This window comes from Portunus trituberculatus, chromosome 38, assembly GCF_017591435.1.
Source record: "Portunus trituberculatus isolate SZX2019 chromosome 38, ASM1759143v1, whole genome shotgun sequence".
In the NCBI taxonomy this organism is placed as follows: Eukaryota; Metazoa; Arthropoda; class Malacostraca; order Decapoda; family Portunidae; genus Portunus; species Portunus trituberculatus.
Window position 1 is genome coordinate 823,435 of NC_059292.1, and position 14,066 is coordinate 837,500.

The following is a 14,066-nucleotide window of genomic DNA, read 5'->3' on the forward strand; positions in this document are numbered from 1 at the left end:
AGGAGGCAGACAGTGATGCATCCCTCGAAAAAAGGTAGGAAGAGTAGCAGCCAGAGAGTGATGTATCCCTCAAAAAAGAGGAGGAAGAGAAGCAGGCAGAGTGGTCAAATTCTTCTGAGAAAGAGAAGCATGCAGACAGTGATATAATTCTTGAAGAAGAGGAGGAAGAGAAGGAGGCAGAGTGTGATGTAATTCTTGAAGATAAAGAGAAGGATGCAGAGAGTGATATAATCCTCAAAGAAGAGGAAGAGAAAGAGGTAGAGAGTGATATAATCCTCAAAGAAGAAGAGAAGGATGCAGAGAGTGATATAATCCTCAAAGAAGAGGAAGAAGGATGCAGAAAGTGATATAATCCTCAAACAAGAGAAGGATGCAGAGAGTGACATAATCCTCATAGAAGAGGAAGAGAAGGAAGCAGAGTGATATAATCCTCGAAGAGGAGGAAGAGAAGGATGCAGAGAGTGACATAATCCTCAAAGAAGAGAAGGATGCAGAGAGTGATATAATCCTCAAAGAAGAGGAAGAGAATGATGCAGAGAGTGATATAATCCTCAAAGAAGAGGAAGAGAAGGATGCAGAGAGTGATATAATCCTCGGAGGAGGAAGAGAAGGATGCAGAGAGTGATATAATCCTCAAAGAAGAGGAAGAGAAGGAGGCAGAGAGTGATATAATCCTCAAAGAAGAGAAGGATGCAGAGAGTGACATAATCCTCAAAGAAGAGGAAGAGAAGGATGCAGAGAGTGATATAATCCTCAAAGAAGAGGAAGAGAAGGATGCAGAGAGTGACATAATCCTCAAAGAAGAGGAAGAGAAGGAGAGAGTGACAGAGAAGAGGAAGAGAAGATGCATTGATAATCCTCAAAGAAGAGGAAGAGAAGGATGCAGAGAGTGATATTATTCTCAAAGAAGAGAAGGATGCAGAGAGTGATATAATCCTCAAAGAAGAGGAAGAGAAGGATGCAGAGAGTGGTATAATCCTCAAAGAGGAGGAAGAGAAGAATGAGAGTGACATTTCCTTTAAACATGACAAACTGAGAAGTGGCCTGCAAAAGATGTTGGTAGAGATGGATGGCGCCAGGAAATACATGACATAATATATATAAAAAAAAAAAAAAGAGATACAACGCGGATGTGAAAGTGTTTAAACAATATCGGATGCAAATGAGAAGAAACGGACAAGACTTGAAAGGATAAAGAATGAAGAAGAGTAATATGATATGACTGAATTTATAATGAGAATAACTGTTAGTGCCGATTCATTAAGGAATTTTGAATGATGATTAGAGAAGTTTTTGGTTGAGTATGTTAGAAGGAAAAGGCAGCTTTCTTTCAGGGACTGCCATGTTTAGGCTTTGAACAGCTTCCTGAAATTATCTATTATTTTTCCTTTTTTTTCATCTTGTTATGAGTCAGTGTTGCACGACCTTGTTGTTTCGCAAGTCTCTAAAATTTTACTTCATGATAACATTTTCATTTTTATCATTTTTATTTGATTTGTAATAATACTGTACTTATTTTTATTACTCTACTTGTATACCTCAATTTAAACTTTTATGTCCTATTATTGAAAAGGCAAAATAACTCCTGAAAATTTGTCTTTTTTAACATATATATATTTTAAGAGTAAGCTTACATATTTATGAATAATCATTATTCAATCAAAGTACTTTCTACACGTATACAATCCTTTCAGTGTCTCCTATAAAAGATCAAGACATTAAGTGTACAGACTTTTGTATATCATAAAATTTTGAATAATTTTGAAGAAACAAATTCTTAACAGTAAAATACACAGTTTGTGGCCTGATAACCCCGGTCTAGTCTACTTTATTGGTCTGCCGCCATCTCGATCTGGCAGGCACGGTGTTGAATTGTAAGATACCTCATTGAAGTTGCATGTATTAATAAGATCTCAGATAGGAGTTCGTATACAAGTACGTTGTAACACACACACACACACACACACACACACACACACACACACACACACACACACACACACACACACACACACACACACACACACACACACACACACACACACACACACACACACACACACACACCCGGTAGCTCAGTGGTTAGAGCGCTGGCTTCACAAGCCAGAGGACCGGGGTTCGATTCTCCGGCCGGGTGGAGATATTTGGGTGTCTCCCCTTTCACGTGTAGCCCCTGTTCACCTAGCAGTGAGTAGGTACGGGATGTAAATCAAGGAGTTGTGACCTTGTCCCGGTGTGTGGTGTGTGCCTGGTCTCAGGCCTATCCGAAGATCGGAAATAATGAGCTCTGAGCTCGTTCTGTAGGGTAAAGTCTGGCTGTCTCGTCAGAGACTGCAGCAGCTCAAACAGTGAAACACACACACACACACACACACACACACACACACACACACACACACACACACACACACACACACACACACACACACACACACACACACACACACACACACACACACACACACACACACACACACACAACACGGCCCGGTAGCTCAGTGGTTAGAGCGCTGGCTTCACAAGCCAGATAACCAGGGTTCGATTCCCCGGCCGGGTGGAGATATTTGGGTGTGTCTCCTTTCACGTGTAGCCCCTGTTCACCTAGCAGTGAGTAGGTACGGATGTAAATCGAGGAGTTGTGACCTTGTTGTCCCGGTGTGTGTGTGTGCCTGGTCTCAGACCTATCCCAAGATCGGAAATAATGAGCTCTGAGCTCGCTCCGTAGGGTAACGTCTGGCTGTCTCGTCAGAGACTGCAGCAGATCAAACAGTGAACACACACACACACACACACACACACACACACACACACACACACACACACACACACACACACACACACACACACACACACACACACACACACACACACACACATAGAGCACACACACACACATACACACATTCACACATATGGAGATATTTGGGTGTATCTCCTTATATACGTGTAGCCCCTGTTCACCTAGCAGTGAGTAGGTACGGGATGTAAATCGAGGAGTTGTGACCTTGTTGTCCCGGTGTGTGGTGTGTGCCTGGTCTCAGACCTATCCCAAGATCGGAAATAATGAGCTCTGAGCTCGCTCCGTAGGGTAACGTCTGGCTGTCTCGTCAGAGACACACAGCACATCACACACACACACACACACACACACACACACACACACACACACACACACACACACACACACACTATAGAGCAGCAGCAGCAAGGAGAGACCCATCACCGAGAACAAGGGAAGGACAATAGAAGGAGGAAGCAGGAAGAGGAAAGGCAGAAGAGGTATCAGAGAAGGTGGCGACAACAAGGAACAAGCTACCAGTGTGACGATGAGGAGGAAGATTTGCAAGACGAGGTTCCTGAGGAGGAAAACAACGAGGAACACTAATACATGGATGAAAGTTCTACCGAGGAGGAGGAACACGTGCACGGGGCAGGAAGGTATGAATACGACGCAGATTACGAATCAGAGACGGCTGAAGACTCCGATTCCTGGAGTGACTACGAGTCCGAGGAATCGTCCGAGCTGGACATGCCATCTGAGGAAGAGTGTCTTTCCACCAGCAAGACTCCGACTACAAGCCAGAGTCCGAGGCGACGACTGAAGGCCATTTCACACCAGAGACGACACACACTCCAATAGGAGTGTTCATACCGGATGCAAAACTTTGGGGCAGATGCCACCTCCACCAATTCCAAGATCGCCAGGCAGGCGATTTTTTTGGTCATAGCATCGTTGGGTCACGCTCCTTGGGACTCCCGCCTTTGTGTTTTCGTCTTTAGAGGAAAAGCTTTTTTTAACCGCACTGACCTGACTCCTCAACTCTCCCTCACTCACTCACTGTCCTTCACAATGAACTGATAGATGTCCTGTAGTTGGTGCCTTGAATGATGGAACTTCAAAGAACTGAGCTGGAGTCAGTCTGAAATACTATCAAAATTTCCCTCATCCATTTCTAGCTATTAAATAAGATGATGATATTCACCTCATTCCAGTCGTTTCATATTTGCTCGATATACCCAATACCTTTTTCCTCTTATTATTCAAGTCCAAAGATAACATTAATAACTCCTCATCCTCCACTTCCTCCTCCTCCTCTTCCACGTCAAGATCTGTGAAGTCAACCAGCCTCCACCGCAGGGAATGTCTCGCCTAGTATCGCGCCCGGTGTGAACAGACCCATAGCAACCAAAATGAGCCCGACTCTTGTGCGATATGTGCGTCGTTTCTGGTGTGAAACTGCCTTGAGTATTCCAGCGAGGAAGAGTCAGATATGCAGAGCAAGGAGGAGGAGGAGGAGCAGTTGACAGGTCATGAAGAAGAGAATCAATTTGAAAGGGATGACAATGAAGAAAACCGGCACGAGGAGAAGCATGAGAAATAAGAGAGGATGAGGATGGAGAAGAGTTTAAACAACGTGAAAAGAAAAGGAAAGGACAAATTGACTTCCGAAGACGAAAGGAATGATGAGGAAGAGCAGTACAAAGAAAGGCATGAAAGGGGACATGGACGATTCCGAAGACGATGTGAAGTACGACGAAGAGCACTACAAAAATAGACATGGAAAAAGGAAGAGACAATACAGATAAGATTTCAAACAAAATAAAAAGAAAAGAGACAACACAGCTGAGTCTGAAAAGGAAAACAAGGAAGTGTGAAAAGAAAAAAGGAAAATGAAGAATCATTAACTAAAGAGACAGATAAAGAATGAAAAAAGTAAGTAAAGCATGAAAAATCTGAAGAAAACAAGATGGATGAAAAATCAAATGACAAAATAATTATATAGAATATAAGAAGAACAAGAGAAAATAGAAAAATCAAAAGAAAAACTAAAGGTTAAAGAATCCAAGGGCAAGGAGAAGGATGCACAGAATGACAAATCATCTGGAGACCAAAACGAATAAAAGGAGGCAGACAGTGAGCCATCCCCTGATGAAGAGCATGAAAACCAGGATGCAAAGATTGGAAAATCCTATGGAGAAGATAAAGAAGAAAAGGAGGCAGAGTGCCATGTGTCCCTCCAAGAAGAGGAAGAGGAGAAGGATTTGCATTGAATGGCAAAACCTGCGAGGAAGAAGTGGAAGAGAAGGATGCAGATAGTGACATAACCCTCGAAGAAGAGGAGGAAGAAAAGGATGCAGAGAATGGCAAAATTTCTTAGAAGGAAAAGAAGGACTTAGAGTAATATATATGTCAAAGAACAAGAGGGCGAGAAGGATACAGAGAATGGCAAAATATTTGGAGGAAAAGAAGAATGCAGAGTGTGATATATGCCTCGAAGAAGAGGAGGAAGAGAAGGATGCATAGAGTGATATATTCCTTGAAGAGAAGGAGAAAGAGAAGGATGTGGAGAGTGGGATATTCTACAAATAAAAAAGAATGCATAGATGCAGAGAGAGTGACTTAGCCCTCTAAGAAGAGGAAGAAAAAAAAAAAATGCAGAGAGTGATATATCCCTCGAAGAAGAGGAGGATGCAGCGAGTGGCAAATCCTCCGAGGAAGAAGAGGAGGGTGCAGAGTGTGGCAAATCCTCCGAGGAAGAGGAAGATGCAGAGTGTGGCAAATCCTCCGAGGAAGAGGAGGAGGAAGAGGAGGGTGCAGAGTGTGGCAAATCCTCCGAGGAAGAGGAGGAGGAAGAGGAGGGTGCAGAGTGTGGCAAATCCTCCGAGGAAGAAGAGGAGGAAGAGGAGGATGCAGGGAGTGGGAAATCCTCCGAGGAAGAAGAGGAGGTGAGGAGGATGCAGAGAGTGGGAAATCCTCCGAGGCAGAAGAGGAGGATGCAGAGAGTGGGAAATCCTCCGAGGAAGAAGAGGAGGAAGAGGAGGATGCAGGGAGTGGGAAATCCTCCGAGGAAGAAGAGGAGGTAGAGGAGGATGCAGAGAGTGGGAAATCCTCCGAGGCAGAAGAGGAGGATGCAGAGAGTGGGAAATCCTCCGAGGAAGAAGAGGAGGAAGAGGAGGATGCAGAGAGTGACAAATCCTTCAAGGAAGGAGAGGAGGATGCAGAGAGTGGCAACTCCTCCAAGGAGGAAGAGAAGGAGGAGAGTGACATTTTCTTTAAACGTGAAACGCAGGAGAGAGAGAGCCTGAAAAAGATGCTGGTGAAGAAGGAAGGTGCGAGAACATGCATGACGAAAAAGAAAGAAAAGAAAATTGAAGAGGATGTGAGAAGAAAATGAGAAGCTGTAGAGAAGACTCCAATGTGAAAGAGAATGAAGAGGAGTAAAGTGGTATATGAATGAGTTTACAATGCCGTTGCTAGTGCTGAATTTTTAGGAAATTTTGAAAGACGACGAGAAGTGTTTGGTTGGGTTTGTTAGATACAAAAAGATGGTTTTCTTTCAGGCACTGTCACGTTTAGGCCTTGAACACTTTTTGCAGCTTCCTGAACTTTCCTTTTTTTTTTTTTTTTTTTTTTTTTTTTTTTTTTTCTCTCTCATGACTGTGTGTGTGTTGGCTTTAAGTTGCGCAATCTTGTTGCTACTCCAAATTTCTAAAATCTTGCTTGAAGATAACATTTTGACTTCTATTAATTTTACCTGATTTGTATTACATACTTAATTTTCTTATCCCAATGATATATTCGACTTTAAACTATTATACACTATTTTTCAAACAGGATTAAATTTGACATCTTTTCACCATTCACTTCTGCAATAAGTTTAGATATAATTGAATAACAATAATTCAATCACATTCTACACGTATCCAATCCTTCACTGTCTCTTAAAAAGATCAAGATATCAAGCGTACAGACTTATAAGCTCCGTTTTGGCCGCCATCAGAGTACAACCTACACGTACCGAATTTTTCTTCAAGATGAATATGAAGATCAAATAAGTACAAAATCATGATAAAAAGTAAGAAGCACAAGGCAAAAAGCTTACCTGCCATGTCCTGGACTCGCTCCAGTATTGAGTTTCGTTTTGACAACTGTGGGAATCCGTCGGCTCTTCTGCAAAGGAATGGAGGAGTTGAGTCTTCCGAAACAAGAAATCAAAATGAGGCACAAGTGTTTTACAGGGGAGATTTAATCCCTTCAGTACTGAGACGCATTTTTACCTGGATTTTTTAGTGTGATGAGACGATTTTATAATATACAATACGTTAGGAGGAGTCTTAGGTGGCCAGTCTTCACTATTCTAATCCCCACGTAAGTTTCTGAGGCTGAAGGAAATCGTCAAACAGTAAGCAGAATGAATATGAAAATGCCATGGTACTGAAGGGGTTAAATGAATAAGATATAATGTCATCTGCTAAATTCTAACTAAAACTGCTCCCATTTAAATATATACAGTGAGGTTAATAATATAAGTAAGACTAAATTGCCTTTGTTTAGAAGTAAAGGGGAAACGGAAATTGCAGCGCTTTTGATAACGTGTAGGATAGCTAAAAGAAAAAATAATCCCTAAGCTGAGCAAGACCATCCCATCAACTTGACACTTCCCCCCGAACATTACCTACAGATGGCACTACTAAATGTAAGTGCCGCAGAATAGCACAGTTGTCACATCCTACGTAAGTGTCTCGGACCAAAGGATCTTATAATGTTTTGTGAAGTGTCGTCCTGTTACTAGCGCTCCTCGTTCACCAGAGTTTCCTAATATGGTCATCACAACAGATTATGGCCACACCAACACTTCTCTTTATTCACACAAAACATGACCCCTGATAACACTTCTTCAAAACAATGCGTGTTGTAGATTTCTTAATGGGAAAAAAAACAAGGGAAATAACAAAATTATGATTATAATCATTAACTAATTACTAGAACAGCCAAACCATCTCAAGCTCGAGACCAGGGACGGTGCCAGGTAACTACAAATCTTACATCTGTATGTGCATCTGCAATGTATTGACAGACTTGACAGGCGCAACACCTACGTTAGAATCAACCAGTTATTCTTACTGTTTTTGGGTGACGTCACAGGAAGTCACGAGGTGTGAGGTAACCTCCACGCCACCCTCCACCACTTGTGCCACCTGCAAAGAGCAGCGCGTCATGAACATTTAGATATTACGATCATGTATCTTTTCATCACATTCAACCTAAAATAAATATCTCGTAAAGGAAACAAATTATCGACATATTATTGGACAGATCAAACACACAAAAACGCTACGTGACTGGAAGCAGGGCGTGAATGCCGCCTGCTTTTGCTTCTATCAGGGCTGGTCACATTTTGGTGCGTTCACGTGTGGTCCGCTGTCGCTTCCCTCACGATCACGTCATCTTTCTCTCATCAGGAGCGTCACCGCCAATGACGGAGCATGTCTTCACGGGTTGAACTGGCAGTGATCGCCATTGCTGTGAATAATGAAGGGGAAAAAAAGTAAAACTCAGGAAAGGAAGAGCGTGTGGGTTCATTGGCTTGCAAGATAGGAAACTAGGAGTAATTACGGTAATTCCTTACAGATTTCCTAATCTGATAATGACGAACATGAAGACCACGACTATTTTAGAATGAGCAGTAAAATATTTGAGGATATAACCTTAAAAGAAAACCACATCATTAAGTGTATGTTCCACTTTCCATGTTTTAATTTTTGATAAAAATAAAGCCAAAATATATTATGAATTAACAACACACTATTGCGTCTCTGAAGCAGTGATATGCGTGATTTTTCGGAGAATAACTCGATAAAGAACTTAAGGATTCTGACCATGCTTTGACATTATTTCGGACACGATGCCAACTGTCGTCAGTCACCAAATCATGTGACAAAAGTGAATACTAAAATCACGTGTTCTCTTAGACTAAAGAGACTCAGCAAGCTGTATGACGCATGGAGTCACGTTATGGTGACGTCACTCCCTCGGCTGCGCCTAGCTTCCTCCAGGAACGTTTAAGAAAATTAAGGACATTGTTTAAGTCAGGGTTAATACTAATAGATCCTGGTTTACATTATACTAGCTTATAAATACTGGATAAAAGTAATCAAATAGATTCACGTAATGCTAGCGGTGACTGGATCTCTCCCTGTGGTGGTAAGGATAGGAGCGGGGAGAAGAGTGACGCCACAAGGACGTTCCGAGTCTTCATGCGTCAGGCAGCAGCCTAGGTCTTGCACACGGTAAATTTACCAAGGCAAGCGCCTTTAGCATCCACTTTTGTTACTTTCCCAATACACCTTTTAATGTGTTATTTCCCGAAAAAATGAAAAATAACTGCCCATGATACGCATATCAACTTTTCATAATCGCAATGGTTTATCATCACTCTGGAACTCCCTGCCTGCTTCTGTACTTCTAACTTTCTACGACACGACTTAATTTAAGAGGGAGGTTTCAAGGGGCCTGGCAACTAAGTGAGCCTTTTTTTCATTTTACGGTGCCCTTGGCCAGTCTTCCCTTCTTGCATAAAAAAGCTGTCACTAGCATTATCATCAAAATTTTTTTTATTATTATAATTTTCTTAATCTTTCATGAAACAAACGTGTGTATTTTTCACACTCGTGATGAAATAGAACTGAAACAACGACGAACCACAATTATGTATGTACGTCTTTCAAATCAACCAATTGATTCAAGACGGAAAAAAAAAAAAATCAATGATAAACAAACTAATAACTACCAACATTGATCTTAGTATCTAGAGCATTTAAACAGCAATGAAATAAACCGAATCGAAACGGTTGGAGTTTGACGATGTAACAGTAAATAGACAGTGCACCTGTCGAATAGTACGCATTATGAGCATTTGGGCGTTACAGACATGCAGTCCATTCAGTCTAAATCAGTGTTCTTTAAACTTTTTTCAAGACTCAGTTTGATATTTACTACACACACACACACACACACACACACACACACACACACACACACACACACACACACACACACACACACTCATTTTGATTTAATGATCATACATCTGTTAATGATGTGGCGACCACTGAATAGGAGCTCTTGACCCAGTTTTGAACCCTTACTTTTACCTCGAAGAAACCAGATCTAAACTTAGTAGTACACTTGTAACGGAAACGGAAATCCTAGATATGAGCAGCTACCGAACAAGACATCAACCAAGCCGGAACGCTACGTCACTGGGGTGGCGTGAATTTTTAGTGATCGTAGGTGACCAGATCATACAAAGAACATCGAGACAACGCAAGTGATAGCTGCTTTACCTGTCGGTGCCATGCCATTCGTCTAGTGGCCCTACTGGCAGGCACAGGACCCCTCTTCACTCACCTCTCACTAGTGTGCACCTCTGAAGAGCACTAAGATTGGGAACAGATGGCATCAAGGCTACACGTGTGGTAACGCTGGCGACACTCGTCCTTCTTCCTGGACCTTCGATCCGGCACTAGCTGGGAGTTCTGATTCATACACTACAAGCGTTGAACCACGAAATCCGAAACTCACGGCCGTACATTCAGATAAATATAGTCTACAGTTTTGTCTCTATGATAAAATTTCATATATTAAAGCCATTACTATTTCGGGGAATACCATACCTATAGGAGTGGCTACAAACCTATTTTATCTGAAGTATGCATAACGCTTTGTATCGCTATTATCAAGTGAATCACTATCGAAACAGCAAGCGTACCAATCGCTCCCTTCCCCAAAACATGACATCACAACTTCGTATTAATTAAGTGTCAGCTTGCCGCTTCCTTAACGTGCTAAATAGTGTCTGTATTTGGAGGAACTCTATTCATTCTTAATTAACATACGGGGGTCAGTACTGAATCAGACTCAGTAGCAAGGACATCGACCACAGAAGTCAGTCATTTCGTGAACTCAATAACCTGATTACCCAGATCATGAAATGGGCGCCGTGATGCAGGCAGTTAAGATTCACATGGATGCACATACAAGAACATAACTTTTCATTGAATGGTTGAGATAAAGGCCTGTTTCCTGAATCACTTCAACTGTTTTTTTTTGAAGACCACGAAGATAATTGATCAGGTTCTCAAGTGTGTTTCACCTGTTAGTAATGTAGAAATATTGTTGATCTTTTACAACAACCATAGAAATGTAACTTTAAAACCAGTGCAGCGTAACTAAAACTGGAGAAAGGAGCGACATAGAATAGTTTCTAAATATAGGACAGAACAACGATAGTCACATAATGCGAAAGCGAAAATGAACAACAACAAAGTGTCTTTTCTTCAAACTGCTTAATCATGACGAGCCACTTAACGACAGTCGCACATCCCACAACTCCCTCGCTCACTTTAGAGTGGCAGGGTTGATACAATACTAATACTGTACCACGAGGCGCTGCAAGAAGCATAAGAGAGAGAGAGAGAGAGAGAGAGAGAGAGAGAGAGAGATTAAGAAAAAAAACATCCACTGTATTTTTGTGGTTTTATTGATTTTTGGGGTCGGTTTTATTATTTTCACGTTTATTCCTCATGTTTATTTCGAAATCAGTTTAAATAAGGAAAGAAAAACAATGTAGAGTGAAGCAAAAGGTTTGAGTGATATTTGAAGGACAGACACGTACTTGTTTAGGTCATGTTGAAACAGGTTGCATCATTGGACAACGGTTGTGCTAACTTGTAATGTACAGGAAATGAACAGGTAAAGCCTAACTAATTTTACATTTTTATGTATGAATATGTTTATGTATAGATCTTTCTTTACTAGTATGATATGAAACTAGATTTCCATAATATGTAGCATGTTGAAAAAAAGCAGGCTTTTTATGGGATGGATTTATTATCATTACTTTTTGATGACAACCTCGCTGTGAGAGTGACTGCACTACATGTTCCAGTGTCATGAGGAACGTAGCCAAGAGCATCATCAGTTTCAGTGGAATTAATGTAGATCTTTCATCATGTAGTGCAACAATGAACTGGTCTCCTCTCACTCTCTCCGCTCTCTGTGTTTTCTACATGCAAGCAGACAACAAGATAAATAAAGGAAACGTTTTCCGTCTGTCGCCGCACGTCTTGTCGCACTGCACGCACCAGCCATGACACTGATGAACGAACGTGCGCTGTCCCCTCTGAGTGACGTGTAAACCTATGAAGGATCTCAGCCTTATCAGCAGGGCAGGAAGTCACGCCCTCTAAACTGTCACGGGAAGGATATAGGTGTGTGTGTGTGTAATGTACATAGGAGCGCCTGGTTCACTTTCTTGCCTTGCAAATAAGGGAGTCTCCTCTGACCCTGAACTCGGTCTCCTCCTCCCTCATCGCCGCTGCCACTGTCTCCGGGCCACCAGTTGCATAGCTCAGACTGTGTTTGTGTGTGTATGTGTGTCTTCTGTTTACCTGACCAGTTTATCTTTCCTTAAAATATTTTTATGTATGATAAATATGTTTAATGATTAATATGTAAAAGGATAAATATACATACATTGAAAAAATAATGTTATTTATTAGTTTAACATATCTGACTAGAAATGAAAATAAATAATTTAATAATTCCAAGATACTCAGTGACATGAACATTCGAGGTGTTCCTGCAGGTCTCTCTCTTCATACTTGATTTGATTGTTGTCGTCCAGATACTTCAACAGGACGGAGGTAGTGGTGTTCCTGGTTGGTAAGCACCGCTCCCCCCAAACACAGAGTCCACAAGACGTGGGACAGCGGTTGATGGGGACCACTGGTGACAGGAGATCCTTGTCCCGAAGGTGGTCCCAGTAGGGCAGTTCACCATCATCGTTCACTCTCACTGGGTGAGGCATCGGCTGGCACTTTGCAATGTTCCTGAGTTTCTCTTGCTGCTTGTGAAACCTCTCCTCGTCCGTGTGGGTTGTTGTCGGATGCACTGATACACTGTCACTCTCTGAGGCACTTCTGCTGCTCGACGTGGTATCTGGACTAAGGGTATCACTGGGCACAGTTGTCATCACCAGGTGGTGTTGAGCGAGAGAAGAATCACAAGGCCGCACAGGATCACGAGTAGTATTGTACTGTGGAGCGATGAACAGAGTCACCCCTGCTCCTAATATCGCTGCGCCGCAGACTGAGCCGAGGAAGAGGAGAATCTTGCAAGTCTTCGTCACAACTGTATCCACTGAGCCTCTGACTGGAAGTTTGTCGTGGTCCATCACGAGCTCAACGTGAGGAATCATTTTCAAGGATTTTACAAACAGAGCGAGCGTTGGTAGAGGCGGATGTTTCCCGTTCAACAGCCAGGCGGTTAATGAAGGAGCGCGGCCGCGGTGGCTCTTTATAACATAACATAACATAAATAATAGGATAACAAAGGGCCACCAGGGCCCATCTAGGTTATCCTGTATCAGTCGCACAGCGACCTCGTCATCAGTACTTAAAGATACACTTACAAGTACACAATACATTATATACTAATTCTAAATATTTGGCCCATTAACAGGGCTAAGTCCTGCATCGAATTCCTCTACAATCTGTGATCCCCATACATGGGGATCATGTCTTGTTTAACTATAGTAAATTTCTTATAAAAACTATCATGCAGTGCTATACATAATTATAAATCTAATAAATTTAAGTGCTTATCTAATCTGTTTTTAAACATTGTCAAACTAGTGCTATTTACAACCGTCTCTGGCAATGCATTCCAGAAGTCTACCACCCTATGACTAAAGAAATATTTTCTTATATCTAACCTGCAGCCTTGCTTTCTAATCTTCCTGCCATGATTTCTAGTCCTACTTCCCTCCTCTAAGGTAAAGAAAGATCTCACATCTATGTAGTTTGTATCTGAGAACATTTTAAATAACTCTATCATATCCCTCTTATACATCTCCTCTCAAATGAAAACATGTTTAATTCCTTTAATCTATCTCTATACTCCAGGCGCTTTAATGCTGGTATCATCCTAGTTGCTCTTCTCTGAACTGCTTCTAACATGTTGATATCCTGCCTATAGTGGGGTGACCAGGCCTGTATGCAATACTCTAAATGGGGCCTAACATAGGAATTATATAAGCTACGCACCACTTCCTTACTTTTATAACTAACATTTCTATTTATAAAACCCAGGATCCTATTTGCCCTATTTCTTGCTTCTAAACATTGCTTTGAAAATTTCATAGTCCTGTCTATCACTACTCCTAAATCCTTTCCTTCCTCTACTGCCTCTAGCCAACATCCCTCCATCTCATAGTTAAAGT

The 14,066-nt window shown here is 41.8% G+C and overlaps 2 protein-coding genes across 2 annotated transcripts in view; one reads left to right on the top strand and one right to left on the bottom strand.

Annotated features, from left to right (window-relative positions):
• LOC123515202 (serine/threonine-protein kinase 16-like) overlaps positions 1-14,066 on the top strand; it is a 53,294-nt gene that overhangs the window by 9,781 nt on the left and 29,447 nt on the right. The window lies entirely within an intron of this gene.
• LOC123515206 overlaps positions 12,321-14,066 on the bottom strand; it is a 3,181-nt gene continuing 1,435 nt past the window's right edge. Inside the window, exon 2 of the mRNA XM_045273736.1 lies at positions 12,321-13,139. Coding sequence (XP_045129671.1) covers positions 12,399-13,043 — 645 coding nt within the window. The 5' untranslated portion in view covers positions 13,044-13,139 and the 3' untranslated portion in view covers positions 12,321-12,398. The remainder of the gene's footprint in view (positions 13,140-14,066) is intronic.